General features: G+C 37.9%; 1 protein-coding gene across 1 annotated transcript in view; it reads left to right on the forward strand.

The window, feature by feature from the left end:
* The window catches only part of rras2 (RAS related 2), a 32,904-nt gene continuing 8,861 nt past the window's right edge, over positions 1 to 24,043 (forward strand). Inside the window, exon 1 of the mRNA XM_088413064.1 lies at positions 1 to 410. Within this exon, the coding sequence (XP_088269190.1) occupies positions 309 to 410 (102 nt within the window). The 5' untranslated portion in view covers positions 1 to 308. The remainder of the gene's footprint in view (positions 411 to 24,043) is intronic.

The following is a 24,043-nucleotide window of genomic DNA, read 5'->3' on the forward strand; positions in this document are numbered from 1 at the left end:
CAGACGCGGGTACTGCGCCAGCTGGCGATCACTTCTCCGGCGTCCACATCTTGTTGAGCGTCGCAGGCTGAGGCAGTCAGTCGGGCAGTGTGTGAGTGTGGTCGAGCTTCAAACACGATCACACGTATGGACCGGCGCCCGTAGCTAGCTCCGGGACTCCTCCGTGCTCCTCCTCGCCACCGACGAGCCCGTTTCGGCATCTTTCCGGCATCTTTTCCTCTCGCTCCAGACTGCGTAAGGCCTCCCTTGTGGAAGAGGAGAAAAGTGGGGCTTGGTGTGGCGAAGGCGGTGGCGGCAAAGTGTCCTCGATGGCAGGCTGGAAGGACGGCTCGGTGCAGGAGAAGTACCGGTTGGTCGTGGTCGGAGGCGGCGGCGTGGGCAAATCGGCCCTGACGATCCAGTTTATTCAGGTCAGTGAGGCTGCACTCCCTCTCTCTTTGGGTGCCCAAAACACGGAGAGAGGCCGGACGGAGCCCCGCGAAGCGGGCACCGGGGGTGGCGGCGGCGGGGTTGTTTTCTTCGCCGCTACTTTGCAGAGGCCTGCAGCGACTTAGCGAGAGCTTGCTTGTTTGACTGAGGAGATTCGAAAGCTTACTTTTGATCTTTAAGATGCATGCCTGTAGATTCAATGCGTCGACGCCGGAGACGCCCCCGACTACTTTGCACTTCGCTAGTTATGAGAAAAGGGGAAGTTGGTTTGTGGCAAAAGTACTCACGCGCTGTACTTCAATGGAAGTGTGTACTGATTGAACTAATCTACTTACGTAAGTATACGTGTTGACACTGAAATGTACTCGAATACATGTGTAAAAATCAATTTTGTCACTTGGCAAAACTGGGAAAATAACAAAGTGGTACATTGGTTCAAGATTGTACAGTAGTTCATTCCGCAGACAAGTTTGTGACAGACTTTATTCATTTAGCGAGTATTCAGAAAACAGCATTACTCTGTTACAGCCTATGCAAAAAAACAAAAACAAATACCTTTTACTTGCACTTTCAACAAATCCATACTTTTCTTTCAATCTTTATAACCTTTTGCCTTAGGGGAAAAATACTGGAAACACTATAATAGAGTTTTCCCACACACCTATTTCCATCATTTTGTGTATTGACGAACAAAACAAGGTAAATGTGCTCATAATGACAACTGATGCGACTGCTTTTTTTATTTATTTATTTTACACCAGACACTCTTGCTTTTTTTTCAGACAACACATTTCCAACACATTTACTAACACCAAAAACACTTCTTAAATAAGGCCACGGATGGGAAAAATCTTGCTTTTCCATAACGGTTGGTGTCATTGTTAATGCTCCCTGGCTCACCTTCCTCCATGCCGACTATACCTTTCTTTTTATGTAGTTATGTGGGCGTCGTCATCCCCTGAGGTTGAACAAACATGTTTTGACAAAGTACAGAAAACTCTTTAAGAATCTAGGGAGTAAAAGTGATCAGAAAAATAAATACTAAAAGTTCAGATATTAGACTAATGCACTACAGTAACAAAATATTGGTGCTTTGTTAATTAACTTTTAACTTGCCACCACTGATTTTTTTTTTTAAGAGCCCATACCTTGTTGTTGTTCAGCCTATAGTCGAGCTTGATTTATGTCACTGCTTTGAGGCTACTGTATATGTGAATCAACAACACTTTAAAGCTGAGCAGATTTCGCCCAAAAAATGCTTTAATGACACCCACCCCCCCTTTCCCACCACCATGTGCTAAAAAGAACATCATGGTAGCATTCATAGAAAAGGAAAAAAAATCCACAGCTAAATCACATGAGAAATATGCTCAAGCACACAGAGGGGCAAATTTGTCTTGCATGACTGATTGCAAGTAAGAAGGCAGCAGCACAAAGTGTCCAAGAAAAGATGATTAACTTTTGAGTTCAGGTGACTTCCACAATATACAATAGAAGATGGCATCGGCTCCCCTATTAGACCGCCCACCTCTCCAAAGATAATAGACACAGAACTTTGCATCCTTAGTAATGTCACATTGGTGCTAAAGATGCACCCTGCTGGTTGCATTTCAACACTTTGCACATTAAGTGGTCTTGCTTTGACCTTCTCTGCCCTTATCATGGGTCATTTTGTTACCCCCACCAAAGCACACTCAATATGGCAAATTTTGCCCATTACAGTCTGGGTTCCTTGTTTTGGGATGCTAGAATTGAGGCCTGGCTCTTGCTTCCAGGAGACTAGATTGCAGGCAGCTGCATGTCTCCATACTGTCAGACAATGGTGGGCTGGCACACGTTGCAGAGAGGGGGTGAAAAGCTTCTGGTGAATGTGTGTTGGTGTGAGGGGGAGTTGTGTCTAATGAGGGTTCAAAAAGCTCATTAACTGCATACCACGTAAAAAGGGATCAGATAGCTGTGGCCCAGATTCTTGCCGTAGCCCACTGACCCTGCTGCCCTCCACAGGAGGAGCGTTTAAAGAACATTGTAAAAGTTAGCACAAACTCATTTGTAACCACGCTATATTGTTATTCAGTTCAATGAACATGTTGAAGGTATCTAATAGTCAAGATTGCATTTGGTTATCAAATTAAAAGTATTTTTTGACAGGGCTGAAACAATTAATTGAGAAAAAAATATTCCAAAATATCTGGAGCGATCTCTGCCGCAAAGCTTTTTGGAGTATATCGATACCTGGCTTTTCCTATCTGCATCAGCTGATAAGAGAAACATTTGTTATTTTGGTGATGCATCCGTCAAAATGCTCGAAACATTCTTCACTCTGTTTTTGAACTGATAACAAAGGCAATGGAAAGATTAAAATTTCAGTCGTATAGAAATTTTGAAAAATTCATTAACCTCGGGAAATTAAGTGAGCTATTTATTTGTTGACATTTAATTTTCTAAGTGCCTGGGAGCTCCCTGCCATTGCTTTAAATGGAACTTTAAAACAAAGATGTCTGTCAAAGATAAGAATAAATAACAAATTGCAAAACTGAAAATGTGTTTCATAAACTTATCATTAACAGCAATTAAGCAAAGTTACGTGTTGAAGTTTGTACCAATAATATTTGGCATTTACCATATTTACTTTGCCTCAGCTCAAGTCTTTTGAAGCTTTTCAAAAGTCGTTTCATCACAAACTATTTGGGGCATTTGATTGGGGAGCTATTCTTTCAGTGCATAAAAAATAATAGCACTCAATACCTCATGCAATCAATAAAATTCAATCGCTTATCATGTCAGCACGTTAAAAACAATGTCTCATACAATTCCCAGAAGATTTCTCTCATGATATAATTTGAGACGTGAGCAAAGTATGATTGCCATGAGGTTTGGATCCTAGCGTGTGTTTATGATCCGTTCATTCACCCTCGTGCTCCACTGGCTTAAATGACACTGTAAAAGTGAGCGGGGAGGAGATGTTGACAGCATGAGGAAGTGTACAACCGCTTCTGAGCGCCCCTGCTAGGGAAGAAGACCTAACAGCTGCTTGTTAAGTCGAGGCTTTCCCCAAGAGCTGCGCATACAGTTTGGGTGGGAGGTGGGAGGGGTCTGGCCCAGTCTGGGTGGGATGATGTTAATGGTCATGGACCATGTGGAATTTGGCCCTTTGGCAAAGGAAGTCACTCAACTGTTGCTGCACGTACATGTAGGGCCGCTTAGATTCGGATGGAAAAATTTGACCTGCTTCCTGAATCACTGTAACGTGGGTGTGGGTGTCGGAATCTTGGCAGAGTGTTTATTGTTTTGCCAAAAATATAGAGTACTTAGCCGACATTCAAGATTCAGTTTTATGACGTGTGAAAAGTTTCTTGCCCTGTCTTCAAACTAAATAGTACACAGAGGGAGGATATGATGACATTGCCATCCCTCAATATTGTCTTCACTTTTTTCAACCCTTGGGACACTTTCATGCCTGACTGGCTCAGAGTCTTTATTTAATATTTGTTGACTTTCTGCATTGAGTTGAACTACTGTTACCATCTAATGCTATTATCAAATTGTATTTGTTCACAAGTTAAAGCAAAAATAAAAATTCTAGGGGCAGCTTGTTTCTTGAAAAACTAATAGTTCTGGTTCCTCTAAGGCAAAGTGCCACAATAATAGATAACATAATAAATTTTAAAAAAATATATTATTACATTTAGTTATAAAAGTATGAATTATATACAGTAAAGTGGGCCCCGGTTTACAAGATTAATCCGTTCCGTGGTTGGGCTCATAAGTTGAATTTGCCGTATGGCGGGCAATCCAAACCTATGTTAATTAGCTAATGTGTGTAAAACCCTAGGTAAAAACATCAAAATTGTATATACATATTAAAAATTGGTATCAAAATAGTAGAGTAAATGCTATGTATATATAATATACATGTATACAATTAAATAACATAATAAATAAAAAATATATAAAGGATTTATTTACCTTTGAGTGACGCTTGTTATAACCATATTCCCTAGTAAGGGTAGCCTCGGCTAGGCTAGCTTAGCTTTCTTCGTATTTCATGATTATCTCCAGCTTTGTTTCCATATGAATCATCTTCTTACTTCTCGCTTTAACATCACTAGCAATCTGGGACTCATGGCTAACCAATTCAAGTTTGAATTAAGCACTAAAATGCACTATAAATACACTTTTGTAACCACTCACAATAGAACAAAGTTTTACCATTCCACCATTTTGCAGCGAGTGAGGCCGACCAATAGCAGACCAGCATCTTAGTGTTTCCGGGACACCGACCGACAGAAGACCAGTATCTTAGGGAGTCAAGACACCAACCAATAGCAGACCAGCAATGTAGTGATGCGTTGCAGTGGAGGCAGTTTGACGCCAAGAGAAAATAAGAGCAACTACCTAAAAACGCCTCAAGAGGGTGGCAAAACAAACACAACCAAGCCCATAGGTCATAACAGTTGTTGATGTTAATCGTTAAGCGGGCTAAATGCCTTAAAGGGGGGACAGAAAAACTCACTATTCCAGATCGTAACGTGAAAAAAATGTAAGCCAGGGACGCCGTAACCCGGGGTTCCACTGTATTTTTTTTCTACAATTCACAAGTTGGACCAAACGTAAATAATGGTCAGTCTTGACTGCACTGTCAGGGAAGTATTAACTAGTGCTATATGCTAACTGTCATGTTTGTAATTTGCAGTGTTGGTTTGATAAGGCATCAGCCATGTACAGTATCACGGGCACCTGAAATTAGGTACAGATTTGCAATTAAACGCAATGCCAAAGAAAGATTTCAATGTGCAGCAAATTTTAGCAGTGGAACAAATGTAATAAGCCTGTATCTTGATACAATATCTCAATCTGATATAATAAGTAAACAAGATTACAGCTACTTTAGAGTGCTTGGATGCCACGCCTCAGTCAGTCAGAGAGGGGGGAAAAGTTACATAGTGCTGAGGCAGGGATTTAGTATATAAAAGAGGATGCCTCTCAAAGCTAAAGAGTGGTGGGTCCTGTTGGCCACCCGGATGCCAAGCAGTTGTCTCAAGTTGAGATAGCAGTGGAATGACACACCGTTGAGTCATTTGACAAGCTCGGAACGCAATGTTGTTTAATGTGACGCCTTTGAGGGAGGAAGCCTCTAAGTACGGGAAAGGGTGACTCACATAGGAGACTCCATGTGGGGTACTATGCGCGAGTGTATATCAGTGCCATTTGCTTGCTTTTACTGAAGAAATGTAACTTTTTGATGTTGTTTGATCTGGTTCATGGCTCAGACACATCATTTGATGATTTATTTTTTCACACCTCATTTGAGTTTACATTTCTCGTGCATGTGTGCCCCTTTATTAGACACAAATTTTCACGTTTCACAGCTCTTAAAATATTTGTGCATTTTTTTTCATTTAGCCTCTTCGATTGCAAATTTTCAATTGTGTTGTCATTATTGATGTATAAAGCTAAACACTATCTGTGACACTTAATTTCCAAGTAATTATCTTTTGCTCTATCCAAAATCTTTATCAACTATCCAAAATCTCTTTGCAACTCCAATAATTAAATTACCAAAACAAGTGGAAGCAACTCTGCCTTGAAGGTTGATGAGGATCACTTTTCCCCACAGACAAGTGGAATTGGAGACAAATGTACCACTTCGTTTAGAAGTTGGTGTACGTCGACGCATCTATGATCACCAACACAGGGTAGCATATCATTGTTCGCTAAGTTACTATAACCTCCTACCACCCCTTGAAACAAAGTATTATAATACTGTTACAAGTGGTTAAGGAGAGACAAAGCCACTGGCGCTTCTATAATTGACTTATTGAACATTGGTTTGCAAAGTAAATGAAATAAACATTCAAACACAGACCGTGGGTCAATGAGTGTGATCTATAGATGCTGTTTTGCATTTTAATCTCAGTAAAACGCTCCTTCATTCACTCCGCGACCCTCTTGAGGATAAATGGTCAAGATGATGGCTGGATGTTTGTGGCCAGCGGCATTGAATAACATCATAAAGGGGGCGTGGCAGGCACATGGTGAGATGCACGGCCCGCCAACGAGACATTTTACTTCCCTGTTGAAATGAATCGTTTGTACCATAAAACTCATACTGTATATAATAAGAAAGTAAATCTCCAGTGACAAATGAAATTTATATGCATATATTTAACTGTGAAAAGTTTAAAAAAATCATTATGTAGATCCTTTTAATAACGCTAAAATCAAATATTCTGATTGCTCGATGAGTCACTGTGATACTTTGTACTGTAATACAGAAATGTTTTAATCAACATGTTAATATTCTTAACTGTATGCATATAACATTCAGTATATGTAATTTGTATTTCGTTGTTTGTATTGCCCAGAGTGAGCTGTGAGATGTTTTCCCATGTTTCTGAAGGGTCTGTTTCTGGTTCTAAAGTTAACAAATGTTCCTTTTTTGCCACAAGTGATACCTTTGTGTAGTTGCAGTGCAAAAAAAAACGCATAAGAAAAAGGGAAAACACATTCGCTCACTGAGCTGACGTGACGTGAGATGTCAGCAAATCTCGTGAGAGTCACATGAACTTATTTGACTTTTGAGGCTTATTTTTACAGGAAATGTTGGTTAACTCTTAAATTGTACCACTCAGGAATTCAAATTTGGAGGTTCCACTGTAATTTGTTATGTACAAGGATCTTATTATGTTCTTTTCCCTTGGATCCAGAAAACACGATTAAGGTCCACTCAGTGACTATAAATTATTTTCAGAGAAATGGTGCCTCAGGAAGCAGTTGAAAGAAGATCAATAAGGAGGACAGTCCTCCTTGGGCATGTAGAGACAAGGTGACGGTATGATAGAGTAACATTACATGTGAAACTACTCCACAGGGGCCCATTTCTGGAAATGGGCTTTATAACCTTTTTTTCTGGCCTGGAGATACTGTCACATGCCACACTGCTTAAGCGCTAGAAAGCACACATATATACGTGCTCCACAATGTGTTCATTTAATGTCACATGGTCATGTTTCTTTGTTAGGCAGGCTGGACTGTGATAAGACCTTTTGGGGTTAAAGTGTGGCCTGTCGCTACTTGCATGCATTTCCTGTGAGCAGAAGAACCAAGTGTTTGATTCAGAGAAGATCACCTGTTGATTTGTCGGAGAGAAATTAAGCTTAAAAGCGAGGAAAAGCTGTTCTCCAAACTATCTTGTGGTTTTTTTTTTTTTTTTTTTGTGGATATAAAAATACTTTCACTGTAATTGTGCTAGCGAATGGTCCTCGTTTGTGGAAAGTTGAACCGCAGTATGTATTTATCAAGTTGAAGTGTTTCATTTTCTGTTTTTTTTCATTCCCTTGAGAGGTTAAGTTGAACCATAGTCATCAGTAGGCCATACAGTATATTGAAATGGACACATGTAGGAAACAGCTTTTGCAGATCAACTATATACAGTATCAAAGTAAGAGCAGACCATTGATTAGTTTTTAGAGCCAATAGTTGTTATCTTGCAGCTATCATACAAATGTACTGTATGACAGTTAAGAAAGATTAACGTGCTTTGAGAGTTGCTTATAGTTATAGTAATGACATTTTGCACACATTTTTTCCCCACCAAGGTTCCTTTATTGTGTTTCCCTAAAATTAATGTTTAAATCCTCTTGGTATTAATACATTGATTACATTAAAAAAGAGCATTAATTGAATTAAACAAAAATCCAACCTTGACAGTCTCTTGTTTTTGCAGGTTCAAGCAACCGCAATCATAGTTGCAGTCTTAGCAATGATCAATGATGGCAAATATAATTCCTTAATTCGTCATTGATGTCAGTATTCTCTTTTAGCCTCGGTTCAATACTTGATCAGATTGATCATCAGAGGGGTTTCAGCTCAGTACCAAGCATCACATATTTGTATTGGTGCAGGCTGGATATTAGACTGCAACACTATGCTTCCATCTTGTGAATTGAAAGCACTGAGCAATGAATGAATGTGAATACCAACCAACTATGATGGATGATACCCCAAGTTGTGAACTTCTATGAATATTTTAATGTTCCTCGTGAATTTTGAGATGTGTATGACTGTACTCCGGTTACTTTTGGAGTCCTTAAATGCAAAATATCATTCCTTTCACTAAGGTAAAATACTTAAACCTGGCAAATGCCATGCAGCATACCAAAGGAATGTACATGCTAAAGGGAGTTCAGGATCTGTAAAGACACTCCCACCCATCTGGTAACGCTCAAGAGAATAGCTGGTTGCTCCTTTTACTGCGAGATAATGAGAAACTAATGAGTATCCAGGGAGGAATGCACATGCTGCAATACAAACACACTTGTATTATTCAATATATAGTCTAGGTCAGGGTTGTCCAATTTTATTTTATTTTTTTGCTCTGAAGGCCACATACAAAACATAGAAAGATGTATTGCCATGTAGTTATTTTTTTACTTTAACTTATTAATTATGAGTAAAAATCAAGCCAGCGATTGTCGATACAGTGTTCTCTCATTTATCACGGGTCTTATGTTCCTTAAAATACCCTCTGTAATTGAAATCAGTAAAGTAGAGATTTAACTTTTTTTTCTTTTGTTCCCCTTTTTAAAGTTGGTTTCTTTTGTTAAAAAAACAAAACAAAGAATTGCATGAAATCGATATATTTTTTGTTTAATTTCTGGTCCGACTTATGAGGAAAAATACCGTAACAAAAACAGGGGGGCTACAAATGGCCCAAGTGTCGTAGTTTGTTCTAGGTCCACACCATTAGATACACATGCACAGCCAATTCAGAACTGATTGTTTTTGTAATTGCAAAATTTTTATCCCAGCTTAGAAGAGCATCACATTATACATTTTCATAGAAGACAAATTTGAATTTTTCAGATACATGCATAGTTATCTAGGTAATTAAAAACCTCACTCTGATGTATGGTTTTGTATTACTATTGAGAAGGATACACCAGCTTTCATCCGTCCACATTGGCCCATTGTGGACGGATGCCCGCGTTTCAGTGAGCATTTCACTGAATGAGAAGAACTGTGTGGACTGGATCGACAACCGTGAACCCTTCTCAGTCAGTGTTCCGGCCGTGTATTTTTTTTTTTTTTTTTGGGGCATCATCGGTCAACAACAAATGACTTTAGTTATTCAGTGTTTAAACTGGTAGTGCACAACAGTGTGCGGTTATGTTGTTTTCCGGTCTCTGAGCCTCACATAGTTAGGTAGACAGATGAGGGGGCGAGCTGATCTCTGTTTTTTTGGCAATTGTTCTATGTTCACACATCTGTCTGTTTCAGAATAACTGGCAATGGTATCAGGTCTCACATCTCACAGCCTTTCCACAGTCACAACAACTCTGGCGATGGGAAAATGACATGTTGCTTATTTTAGCTTCCCACCCCCACCAATTTTAAAATGAAGCTCTCAAATTGTATGCATAGGCTTCTCATATGGAAAAACTAGCAGTGGTCTAAGAAGGTCTTTTTTTCCCAATTAATTGTATGTATTTATTCTGGATAAAATATTCACATGAACCAACATGCATCAGAACAAATCATGTGATACTACTTTCTTCCTGCTATTGGTGGGAAGAATATATTTAGGAAGCCTGAAAGGAGTGAATGATAAACCCCTTAAAAAAAAAAAAAACATTCCCTCGACAATGTAATTACTTCATCTATTATATGAGTATAATTGTAGTGTCGGTTATTAAAAAATGATGGGAAGAATGATTGCAAGCATGATAAAGTGTGCCTAGGGTGAGTGTGCAACAAATACAGAGTGATTAATGTTTTCACAGTTAAATAACACATTAAATAATAAGAATTTTGAACTTCTACCTTTCTTGGTCTTGCCTTGTAATATTTTTATTCAATTTGAATGGAGCTCAACGATGAGGTCATTGTTGGAGAAGGGGCAATGTTGCAATGATGTCATTGTTTTACCAGAAGATAACACTTACTAAGCACCCTATCTGATTCTTCTGATGTCATCTTCAATACTGCTTACAGCCCCTTCGGCAGGCGCATTTTCTTAGCAATGATGTAATAACTGGGAAGGGGCCTGGTACGCATGGATGGCATAATGGAATGGATTATGAGTTGATTCTGTGTAAAGCATACGAGGCAAAGTGGATTGTTGTATTCATTTTCTACCTAACTTATTAATGGCCACCCTAAATATTCCACAAGTATGAATGTGTGAATGGTTATGTGTCTGTATGAGGCCTTTGATTTGTTTGTATCCAGGGTGTTTCGTGCTCTTAGGCTAGGTTCACAACGCCGGCTGAAGTGACCCAATTCCAATTTTTTTTGCCCCTGTGCGACCTCTATCTGACCTTTATCATCCTTTAATGCATTCCTTCTCAAATAGTGGGGCGGCACCCCTGGGGGGGAGTGAGGTGACGCCAGGGGGGGTGCGAATGACCCCATGCCATGTGAAGAGTAATTGCAATAATACAGTATAAGGATTTGCATCCTTATTTTTCCATTTCAGGCACTTTGATGCACTTATTTTATTTTATTTTTTTTTCCGTTTTAGACTAACCTGTAACCTGTATAAACACTGTAAAACGTAGTTAACAGTTGTTGAAAGTTGATTTCTATTGGATTTTCTTTTGGTAATGTTACAAAGAATACAATTTCAGATATACTTTTATAAATAATATTTTTACTTGGAATCAGCGAGGCTAGTGGGGGTGGGGCGGGAAACGTTTTCTTATTCCTGGGGGCGGGCTTTGCAAAATATAATTGAAAAGCACTGCTTTAACGGTAGTATGAACAACACAGATCCGATTTTTTCAAATTTGATTGAGGCCACTTGGGTATGTGGTCCTAAATGTGATCCATAGCCAATCTTTTGTCATGCGAGCAGCCTGAATGGCCAGGTCGCATTCATCCGACACGCACCTAACAAAAAAGCGAAAAACATTATAATTCTGCGCTCAAAATGACAGTAGCAGGTTGGAAAAGCAAAACAACAATAGTGGACTCGGAGAAGACAAGTAATTGGAGAAAGAGAGAGGTGTATTATGTCTCTGTCTCCCTCACTTTTGCTCTTGTTCTGAGCGAGTGAGCTGGACGCTGAAAATGCAGAAAATGCCAATAACCTCACCCTTTCCTTCCTAAATTTCCTCCTTAAATATGACAGATTGAAAATATTCTGACTCCAGAATGACAGCCATTTGAATTTCGCCAGATACTTCAGCAAACACTAACGTTAAGCACGCCCGCTGTGTATGATGTCACGGTGTCCTCGATGCACATGTGCCACAGTTTTGAGCCGTTTAGAGTTCACACACAGGTTACATACCGGTTGCATTTATTTAGAAAGGTGAACGACCTCACAAAAAAATTGGATCGTGAACATAGCCTGGATTAGGTTCCATCTCACCTGTGACTTGATTAAGCAGTATACAGAAAATGGAAAAAAGGACAATATTTACATTTCAAGACAGTATTAATCAGTTGAAAATTTCCTGCGCAGTGGACTAACTAAATTACCCAATGCCCATCTTGAGCATTATTTGTCATTACCTCATCCACTGTCATCGACAACAAATAGATGTTAAAATAGATTTTTGACTGGGATAGCAGTGATTAATTAGTCACCATTTAGAGCAGGTACTTTTCCTGTATCATTTTGATGAAGGATTTTTGGTGGATTGTGGGCTGAATTGTTTCCTTGTTTCAGTTCGAGAAGTTGTTGACATCTACTCTGTTGTATTCAAAGAGTACTGTATACACAAGGCAAAGTGAAACTTAACTTGAAATACTTAGGCTTTGATTTAAAGTGTTTTTAAGGCATAATTGCTTGTTCAGATGCCTGGTTTTGGGCTGGCTGCCAGACAGCTGGTGGACATTCAAGTGGACTGTGGGACACTTGCTGTTCGTCAGAGGGCTGTGTGGCCCGGGAGCATGCAACCTCTCAACAGGTGATCCAGCATGATTCAATTTTCAAATACGCTGTTTATAAAGTCCACAACCTACGTATTTTGGGGAAGTAATCAGAAAACTATTCAAACCTCTTTAAAAACAAGACACTGTCATTGCCTAAAATTTCTTTCAAATTCCTAGCTTGTATTATCCCGCTGATAGACAACGGTGTGTGTGGCACCAAGTGCAAACATAAATATTTGTGTTGGCTTGAGTCACTAAAACAGCTGCGCGTGACTGTTATTCTGATCTAAAAGGTGCAGCAACTGCATACGCTTGTGTGTCCTCGGCAACAGTTGGTGCCGGAAAACACAAAGTAAAACTGTCGATTGGCACGCACCAGTGCACGTTAACTAAACAGGTGTTTATAATTTCGTCTGGTATGTACAACCAAAACAGTCCTCTCTCAGCCATGCTGATGGTGAGACTAGTTAAAGGCTCTGACTACTTGCCTCACACGTGCTGGGCACAGTCGTTGGGCTGACAGGTTGATTTGTAAGACATCTCAGAACCTTCCTTGTTTTCCACCAATCATGCATCACTAAAATACCAACAACATTTTTGTTCATTTCATCACAGTAAAAGATAATTCAGTTTGTCAAAGTTTACTGGTTCCGTTTCTGAAAGTGGAACTGGGACTGGGACCCCCTCGAAATTCAGAAAAATCCTAATCAAATCAATATTACAAGGCTACGTGGAATACGTTCTGTACATGTGATACAAAAAAAAAATAAAAATATATATATATATATATATATATATATATATATATATATATATATATATATTAATCAAGACATAATAATATAAATGATTTTGGCTCTTCAAGACCATCCACATGCAAATGCTCAGACTTTCTGCCTCGACAAGAAATATTTTCATATTTCCTTTGTATGAAAGCAGACTATTCCTGTAACTAAGACTATTTGCAAACATTTACTTTTTACTCAACATTTTTGATGATTTTCTTACTTGTTACGGACCTACAGAAGTTGATAAGGGTCAGTTTACCAAAAAAAAAAATGTTAATGAGATTCTAAATTTTATCTCTATATTCTGACTTTATTCTGAATTTTCACTCAAACGTCATCAGAATGCTGTGACAGTTTTGACCTATTCATAGAATTCTCATACTTCCAAGAATTAAATGTTTTTAGTTCTAGTTTTAGACTTCAGAAATCTGACCTAAATGAGCATTCTGAGAATAAAGTCAAACAAAAAGAAAGGATTTTCAGCTTTATTTCAATATGGAAAAAAGTCGTAATATTTTAAAAAATACAATTGTGACTTAAATATCAGAATTTTGAGAGTAAATTCAGAACTGTTTGAGAAAAATCCTGCCAACCTTTTTTCTACGCTGGTCCTTATACTCCAAAAACCAGAAATCAAAACAAACAAACAAAAAACGTGTTCATTTTCTGCTGAATCAATTTGGATTTAAAAAAAGGCTTTTTAACTAAATGGATGGAAATTTAATGTCTTTTTTAATTTATTGTTTTAATTTAAAGTGATTTTCATGTGGCCTTTGCATGCTCAACGTTTTCTGTATGCAGCCATTGGAAGAAAGTTTAGACACCAGTGCAAGACCACACAAGGAAGAGGCACTTGTCTGTGGCACATGTGGTTGTAAAGGCTTGCTAATGTTGGAACTTTTCAGGACGTATGCTGCATTCTACGCTACTGAGAAGTCGGAAATATTCTACTTGAAGCAAAAGAGGTCAGACCTCAAAGCATTCCAGGCAGATTCAAAACATGGAATGACAACTGGCCAGGATCAACCAGTATGTGTTTTTGATGTCAATTTATCTCTATTTTCACCAAGTGGTACCACTCGGTTTCGTTCCAATCCCAAATTCCAGTGGGAGGCAAATTTACTGTAAATGAAGGGTTTTCTCAAAACTACTTGTACTGTGTCAAGTTTATTTTCTTTGTTTATATATTTGATGGATTACATGCTGTCCTGCTAGTATGGTATGATGTCACACCACTGTATTTACACAGCTGATGCAGTTACTTCCGACACGCTTTGCAGTGGAACCACAAGCCTGATCACGAGCTCATATGATCTGAACCATACCAAGTCGATCTGAAATCAACTATTTACTGCTTTGTAGAAAGACTGCCTTAAGAGTGTCAGCATTCCCCTCTCTCTCTCTCTCTCGCTCTCTCTCTCTCTCTCTCTCTCTCTCTCTCTCTCTCTCTCTCTCTCTTTTCTTTTTTTTTTTTTTTTTTTTTTTAACCAAAGAACTTGCAGACATGCAGTAGCAGCACACCCGCTAACCAAATTTCATCGGTTACAACAATTGCAGATACATTGGAGGGCAGCTGGGCAAAATGAAAAAAAAAGGCGTATAATTGGCATAGAATTTTACTATTCCTTGTCACTGCTTTCTCAACCGCCTTGATAACGAGCTATCACACTAAACAGGAACATGTCAGCACTAGTCAGTCTCCAGGGGCTTCCTTTTCTTCGGTGTGCTGTTTGCTCCCCTCCAGCGTTTTGTTCTTCTGGGTTGTCCATTTCATTCACTCCTGAGGTCCCTCAATTTAAACATGTTAGAATTCACATAACATCATGAAACCAATTGGGATTATTGTTATACTAATCCCCGAGAATGGAATTATTTTCGTAAGTGTCTAATATGATTTTCTTAATTGTCTAATATAGTCACGTCATATTAGTCACACATTCTTAATTTTGTCCTCAGCAAGCTTTACTTTTTATGATGAACCACTTAACCTGCATAGTCCCATTAGATCCATTATAAAAGCTGTCTTAAACATTGCTTCAAACATTCTCAATATGTCACAATGCATTCAACACTACTGCGGTTAAAATAATCAACACATTTTTAAATCAATAACCTCTATTTGAGAAAGCTCTTGCATCTGATCAAAATTCTAGACATGCTGTGAATGTATGTTGGGAGCAGCATGCCTTGAACCCCTCAGCCGTAGCACTGCTGTGTTTCTGATATGATTCCTGCGAGTTGCCCCAGATACTTTTTCATGCTAGGCCATGCTAGTAATGAAAGCGCTGCGGTCTACATGTTGGTAAAAAATGACGCACAGCAGTTGAGCTTGAAGAGGATGGCAAAAATGTACATTCCTAAGCCTGCTGCAAATACCTTAGGATTCCAATGACGAGTTTATGCATTACGTAGAGGATGTAACAAATATTCCGAACAACTGCCAGCTACAGGTACCGGAATGTGGTAATACTGCAGAAGGTAGATTCAAATGAAATGGTGGCCATGTAAAAAAAAAAAAAAAAAATCTCATTTGCCACTTCGTCAATGGTCATTTTCTTACATTTTACTTGTCCTACTCAAATGTGAACATTTTTTCTCATTTTGCGGAAGCCCACTCCGAGGGTTGATGGCTGTTGCTTGCTTTATTAACCATTCCTCATTTTTTCTCGAACTCTGAGCATTGGGATGTTTAGCATGATCATTTATGTACATACAAGTAATGTACATTCTCACGCAAGGAGAGACCAATTATTGGCACATTCTGACAAATATCAAAATGACCCTTTTTTTCTAAATCTTATGGCCGATAATAAACTAATTTAAAACTGCTTTAGTGTCAGGAAACTATTTAATCAAATTTTCAGGTATCTTCACAGGTAATTGCGCTGAGACCACTGCATTTTTTTTTTGTTTGAAATTAAAACTACAGGTGAAGTGTTATTTAAGTGTTTTGGGGAGCATTATTTACAGTATTGTAAAAAAAATGATAGGAAGCTAATTACTTTTAGTTTTCACAGAATTTGTTCATATGCTGATAAGCCTGGAAGCTTTCTCTACCTTAGGTTAGAATTTTACAACCAAGAGGTATAGTTTTAAAAAAGGTAGTAATTATAAAAATAACAACAAAAAAAAACAGGCTGTCTTGAATATTTTTGTAATCAATTATTCTACGGATTATTCTATCGTTTACCCAAACATTCAAATAACGTTTTTATTTTCATGTGTGTATTACAAAATCAATTTTTCCTCATATTATTTGCCACTTATTGTTTATTTTGTATTGTTTAGAGGTTTGTTTTTAAGCAACATCTGGGCTATATGTAAGAGGAATGGATGTTGCACTCACCATCATTTTGGAGGCTGATTTTTTTCACTGGTTCGGTCATCGCTTTCTCAAAGTAAAATCCAATCTCGTTTTTTGAATAAACGCAAAAGATCAAAATCAAACAAATTTCACAAAAAACTACATAAAACAGAATAATTGCTGTTGAGAGGCTAAAATTAGAAGATTTTGATCATTTTAGGTTAAACAATGGCTCTGCCAATAACTCTGTTATTAGAATAGTGGTTGATAAATTGGATAAACTTTTACTTGTTGATCAATTGATGAATGTTGATAGTTCTAGAAAATAAATGCTTAAAGAATTTTTTAAGAACTTAAGTTCGGATTAGATTTAATAGCATTTTAATGGAATTAAAAAAGACAATATTTTTACTTTTACTTCAAGATTCTAAAGAGTCTCCATAGCTCGCTTATTGGCCTCCTTTACCACTCATAATCTATATCGGTATCGGCCTTTTGGTCTATTACTTGATAATCACATTTTAAAATCGTCGGCCTTATGCTGTTTGTAACCAGTGTTGTATACCTTTTTTCAAAGGTTGCTATACTAAGCCCGTATAAAGGCTGTATTTGTACCAGTATTAGAAATTCACCCAAGGCTGTTGCTACCCTATCTGATTGATGCTGTGTCACTGGGTAGAAGTTTTGAACGGCAAGAATATTTTGTGCTGGTACAGTACATAATAGCAATATTGCCGTCTCTCGTATTATGGCTCTGGTGCAACTATTTCTGATTAAAGAGAACATAGACTTGTATGGATACATATCCAGTGAGGGATTTTGTATCGTATTGCTGTTTGAAACTGCTCTACTGCTACAAAAGAATCTGACAGCAGAATGCACATTCATATTTACTGTATATATTGTAAGTGTATTATATATTGTACACGGGCAACATGAAGAAAACCTTTTTTAGAAGCTGCGATAATAATGTTCAGACATTTGTCAGGCATTTTTACAGGGAAGGGAAACTTTAGTGAATTCGCATGATCAGCAAGAACAATAAAGTACAACATAGTTACTGTATAGGTCTTTGTGTGATTCTCTCCAATCAGTTTGTAACGCTCCACAGGGCCCACGTTAGAATTCTGCAAAATACTCCTACATTATGACGTGCAGATAAAGAACTTGTTTAGGGTGACCAATGTACAGTGTCGCTTTGAGACCAGCAAACCAACAGGAAAAGAACCTGTAAATGTCACTTCTTTGATCCAGCACATTTGAGGGGGTTCAAAAGTCTTCAGATTGCAGCACAGTCTGATATTTAGCCACACGATTGAAGTCTTAATGCCAGGGGTCAGAGGAGACCGGAGGGGGTTGACTGAACCATTGGTTGGCTCATGTTTATCCTGCGCTTTCTTCTCTCCACTCAAATCTGGCTTCCACTCCATGCTTCACGTAGCTTGTTTGTGCACCTGCAATATGCTCAGCAAAGTGGCAGGACGACTAATGTCGTACATATGAATCACTTAAAAAAAGTGACATCAGTATTGGTATATTGTCTGTCATGTGTTGTGCACCATTTGTTTGTCAGATTTCCATTTCGTTAAGGGTTAGAACACCATGGTATTTTGCAGAGGTGGGCAGACTGGCAGGAGTGACACATTATATTTTGTGTGAAGTGGAGATGATGGACCAGCAAAATAATGTAAAATCTCTGATATTTTGCAACGTGTGTTAGCAGACTTTAAGATAGCTCAAGGCAATGTTGTGTAGATGTTTTATATACACAATTTGTAACTGTAATTGTTTCATGTTTAGTTTTGACAATAAACTTCAAATGGGAGTGGCAATAAACAGCTTAGAGCCTCTTTGGAGAATTTAGCATACATTGATTTAGTTAGAATATTGCAAGTTAGTGAACTATTGCCACCTCCGTTTAGTCATTAGCTGGAACACATGTACTGTAAGAAATAACCCGAAGTGCAAATAATAAAGACGGACAACCAAATAAACAAAAACAAAAATATAATTCTAAACAATTCTAAACAAAAAAGCAAAAACCTATTACAAAAGATGCAACTCAAAGGTAAATAAAAAACAATACATTGACTGCAAACAAAATAGCAAAAACATTGCAAGTAACAAAACACAATCTCTGAACTTCAGCCAACTTAGCATCTACTGTAAGCTTGTTTTGTGCTTTTTTTTTTAATTTGATGCTCAAATAAAATAAATCACAATCAAAAGAAAAAAAAATCACAAGCATAAAAGCCAAAACATACTACAAATATCAAAACAAGATAAAACAAATGTTGTGACTGTGTATTTATTTATTTATTTATTAAGCGCTCTTGAAATGTAACCTGGAAAAGCTAGGCAAGAGTGGTAAGGCAAATTATCCATTACATGCCACTTACCAACCACTTCGGCTTATGTTTTGTCCTCTCTATTATTATTTTTTTGCTTTTTTTTCGTTGCAATCACTCTTCTTTTGTTTGCTTTTTTTTGTTTATGATTTTTAACTTTCATTTGTTTGGTTTGTAATGTGTTTTGGCTTTATGTTTGAAATTAGTTTTGTTTTGTTTGTGATTTTTGTGTACTGTTGATACATTATTTGTCATGTGTTTCTGTTTTTTCTTTGAAATTGTGATTTTGTTTTTTCTAAATTTTTCACGTTTGCAATTCATTTTGTATCATTGTTTTTGATTTATGATTTACTTTTGATTTTCAACTTTTGGAATGTTTTTATTTTTTATTCACGATTAACCGTTTTTGTTTGTGATTTTTGATTTGCTGTTCTATTTTGTCTCTATTTTTTATAGATCTGTTTAGTTATTTGTTTTTGTGCACTTCAGTAGGGAATAGTCATAGTGTCCGTCTCTTATGTTTGGGTTTCTTTTTACGTAATATCCATTAGATTTTTTTTTTTTTTTTTTTAAATTTATTTTCATACAGAGTGGTGTTCTTGAAGCTTATTGCTTATGACTGTAAATACCATGTCTGAGTAGTGCCTTGCTTTAGTTTGACGGGGCCAAATATTGATTTGGCATCATCTAAGGACAAGGCAGTGAATAAAGCGTGCAATTATTGATCTGCACATTAGACGCACGAGAGCTTGTCAGTTATGTGGTCGGGTTCATTGAGTTGTGCTTCAAGCCAAGGCTCAGTGTTTCACTGCAGTCACACTGTATATAACTAATGACAACGGTAAACGGTTGGATGAGGAACATGCTTTTGGAGTTTTCATCCAATTCTATCACAGCTTTTTTTTTTCTCCAGCAGTGTGAGCTCTTTTAACCCCCCCAACAAAAGGTTCCCCAGTCGCTCTTTGAGCCGGCAGACACATTGTGTGCTCCCTTTCTCTCCATGTGTATTGAATAAGTGACCTTTCTATTTTGTATGAGCTCATGGGAAAAGTGGGCCTTTCCAGCGGAAGTTAAAGCTGATCCCCTCCCCTTCTTGTTCTCTTGCTCTCCCTTTCTGTCGTGTGGAGTCTTCCACTGCCCCTTCATTCCAACTCTCTCAAACATTGCGTTCCACTTCAAGCACTCAGGTAGAAACTATACTCATGCAAATTCATCATTAACTTGTGTGAAGCACAAATGAAGGAATTGCCACATTATCATGTATTTAACATTAAAGCATTGTAGAGAATTTGTTTAGGAAGGAGGGACACTTTTGAACCTAAAATGTTTGTTAATTGGTCTTTGTACTGGTTATGTGAGTTTCCAAACTAAGATAAACAATCTATTCGTCTTCTCACGCAGTGCACAAAACAAGTGTCATGAAGGACCCACAGGCGTAAAGGTTGAGTGATGAGATGCAGGACGTGTGACCTTCGGATCACAGAAAATCCTTGTTAAGTGCTGACTGCTGACCTGCAGTTGCAGTATGCTGCAGCATGTTCCATTTTAAGGAAAGAGGCTTGTGATGTGTCTTGGGGCAACAAGGGGCTTGGTGGGAATTGTACATCAAGAACATGCCTATAGGTTTTCTCCACAATTTAACCCTACCTTTTTCCTTGCAAATACTTATTTCAATTTCAAATGTATTCAAGCCACATTGGAAACTGGGATATTTGTAGCAAGTATTTTTTAGTTAAAAAATAAAATTTCCCCCCATTTAAAATGATTAGAAATGCAATTACATTTTCATTTACTCTCATTTTTTAGAACACAAGGCAAAATGACGCCCCAAATGTAAATGAATCATGATTCTGTTACTTATTTGGTTTGGTCACTAAACTGTCAGATATCAGGCAAAAATAATTGTTAATCATTCTTTTTTTTTTTTTTTCAAACTAAAACCAAAAGTTTCTCTTTTGGCTCAACACAAAAATAATCGGTCTGTTTCATGCAAGACTAAAACTGTCCATTTGTTTTATATTATATCTCACATAAAAATGTTATCTATTTAAATGAGTAGGTTTTAAATTTTGATTACTGTTTAATGAATTATTCATTGATAAAACAAATTAAATATGTATTGTATTCTAAAACTCTGCTTCTGATGCTCTGATCTTCAAACCATGCTTACCTTCAATGCTCCAGCATAACTGCGGCCCCAGTGCAGATAAGCGGCTAACAAAATGGATGGATGCATCGGTGTTGTTTTCAGCCTCCATTTTAGTTTTAGTCTTTTGGATTCAAATGCTACTTTTCTCTCGCTTTCTCTCATCATAATTTTGTTGTTGTAGTTAGAAAAGGGCAATCAACAAATTTCCCCCTCATCAAACTATCATCAGTCCTTCACCTGGCGCACCATCACCCATATTTTGTGTGCTTCAGCTTCAAATGCTTTTTCCCGTATTTTCTTGAAAGTGTCAGTTTTAATGGCCGTTGCTAAATCAGACATTTTTTTTCAGTTTAGTGATTCTTGATTGGGTTACTCAACCCAATGACACAAACCAGACATGAAGGAATCGGGATAAGTGACAGTGAAGGAAAATGATCTATATTTAGTGTCTGTAAAGCTGTTTTGATGGAGAGGAAGTGGGTACATAGTGCAAGCACGATGTTGATTACACGCCTACACATATCACCCAGTCGCGTTCCCGCAGGCTGGCAACCAACAGTTTTAACAGACAGGATTTATTGCCTCATGTTGTGACTCTGGCAGTCGGGAAAAACAAACTCAACTAGAAACAAACAGACCCTGCAGATTGAAAAATACTGCAAGATGTCACACCGTTGTTAGTTTGTGGTAATTGTCAACTTTATTACTGTCACTAATAGTAAGCAGAGGAAACATGATGCCATTTTCAGGTTTGCACGCAGGTTCAGTATATTCATACTATAATCTTGCAAGATCTCATCCTATGTCTCATACTTGATTAGAGCCATGAGATTTTTTATCTCTCCACAGCACAATCAAGTAGAGTTAGTTCACAAGATAAAGCTTTGCTTGTTAATTCTTTGCGCTGCTTGTTACTGCTGTGCATGACAGTAAGCGCACATGCGGTCTTTCTAAATGCCAGCGGTTAGGGTTATTCATTCATTCATATTCAGTGTCGTGCAGGCGCGAGTCTAGTTTTCAGTGTTTGAGAATTTTGTTTTTTGCACATTTCTTGGTGCGCCATAGAAAGTAAAGAAAAAAATATAAGATGTTTTTAGTTTGTTTGTTTGATGAAAAAATTATGATTGAGTACTGTTTTTGTTGTCTTTGTGCAGTGTCGTGACAGTGTGTGTGTTAAAGCCATTATCTATGGGGGCATAGCGTTGCAACAGAGACAAATTTGCAAATTAGCATTTACATGAAACGGCATCTTAAAGCGAGTATGTGTAATTTTTTGCATACGCCCGTGGGAGCTTTAGGGACATTACGGTGTATGCAGATAAAACACACTGCTCCTCCGGCTGTATGTAGCTATAACAGACATGGTGACCTCTGGAGGAGTGCCACCTCCAATGTAATATAATTTTAAGGATAACTTGACTTAACGGTCGTTGAGAACACATTTATTTGCAAGCTTTTGAAATTTATAATAGTTGAATCTATTCATTTTTAACGAAAAGCGGTCTAAATCACTTTAAGGGTAAAGGCTAAGTTAGGTATTTGTTTTAAATACATATAGTAAGGTAAGGTGTAATTCTCTTTATGTTTAGTTTCAGTGAACTCAAACTGATAGTGGCAATGAGGACAAGTTTTTTCAAGAATTGTTCACTATGACTGGAATGCTGTAGGGGAACTGAGTGAGAGGTTTTACTTTGAAAGGCAGGCGGGTTCCCAGAACATGTCGTCTGTGACATCACTGCCACTCGGCCCGCTACAGAGGTGGAGTTTCCTTCCTGCAAAGCTGCCACCTTGCAACTAACATCGAAACTGTACTGCAGATTACTTTTTGCGGGGGGAGCTTTCCCAGTCTGCTTGCTGATTTAAGAAAACATCTGAATTCAACTTGACCGCTGATTAAAGATGAATATTCACCATTGTTAACAAACCATGATGGTGACTGGCTGAATGCCTTGCTTAGCGGCAGCATCAGTATTCATCTTAAGATGTACCTTATTCAATGGTGCAAGACTTCTTACAGGAGCTTGTAGCTGTAAAAGTCCTCCAATACTGCACTCCGATACCACATGACAAATCTGACATGTCAGCCATGTGGAGGTAGCCTCTGTTCAGCAAACACAAATTTTTACCACATGTACTCCTTTTACATAATGTCCTGTAGTGTTCTAAGAAACTGAGACTCACTCACTCCCCTGGCACACTACACAAATTCATACCTCAAGGCACCTCTGTACAGGACCTTGACCCATCCCTTGAAATAAGTGAATTACAATTACCCTATTGTGATCTTTGCTTGAGGGAGGGGTATTATCTATTAATATTCTATCTGTATTCTATTGTGAACATGATTTTTCCACATGGCAGCTCTTGAGTGTTTCCATGGAAATCAGAATTCTTGGAATGTGTCAGTCTCCTTACGCCCTTATTGTAACTCCGAAAAATGCCAAGGGGACGACTTTAGGAATTTATCCAGATTCAGCCAGACACTCACTTTTATATCACATATTTAGAACATGTGACATTAAAAAAAAAATCCTCAAATTATCCTTTTCCGTACCACATCACATGCTCAGGGTCACAGATGGTTTGTAAGTCTTCAGTTGACGCTGTCAGGTTTGTTATGAAGTAAAATCGTTATCAAAAAGATGTTTGCTTGTATAACCATTTGTATCTAAAAACAACTTGAGAGAAATTATGTTTGGTTTATTTTTATTTTCCATGACAACAAATCGAAAACCTACACATCGTTATGTTTTTTGAATCCAACTATCACTCGCACGACTACGACATGACTTCACATCTGTGTACGAATCTCTCTAGTGGATTGCCGCCCGTAGGTACAAATCTCTTTTCTGTGGGTTGGCATTACAAAATGCAAATTGAAATGATGTCACCCCAAGCTACCAGGGAAAGTCAAACAGCTGTTTAAGTTAGAGCTTTAAGCGCCTCTCAGTTGAAGTTTACTATCAAATTATACGTAAAACAAAGATAATTACTTTTGGCATTAAAAACAAACGTTAATCAAGTCTGCTAGCCCCATGCTAGTGCTAAAACATGATGGGAAACACCATATTCAAGCAAACGAATAGTATAGCCTTTATGTGGCAATGTATTTTTGAACACAGATGGTAAAGTAACTCACATAGAC

Source organism: Hippichthys cyanospilos, chromosome 4, assembly GCF_059441005.1.
Source record: "Hippichthys cyanospilos isolate Australia breed blue-spotted pipefish chromosome 4, RoL_Hcya_1.0, whole genome shotgun sequence".
Lineage (NCBI taxonomy): Eukaryota > Metazoa > Chordata > Actinopteri > Syngnathiformes > Syngnathidae > Hippichthys > Hippichthys cyanospilos.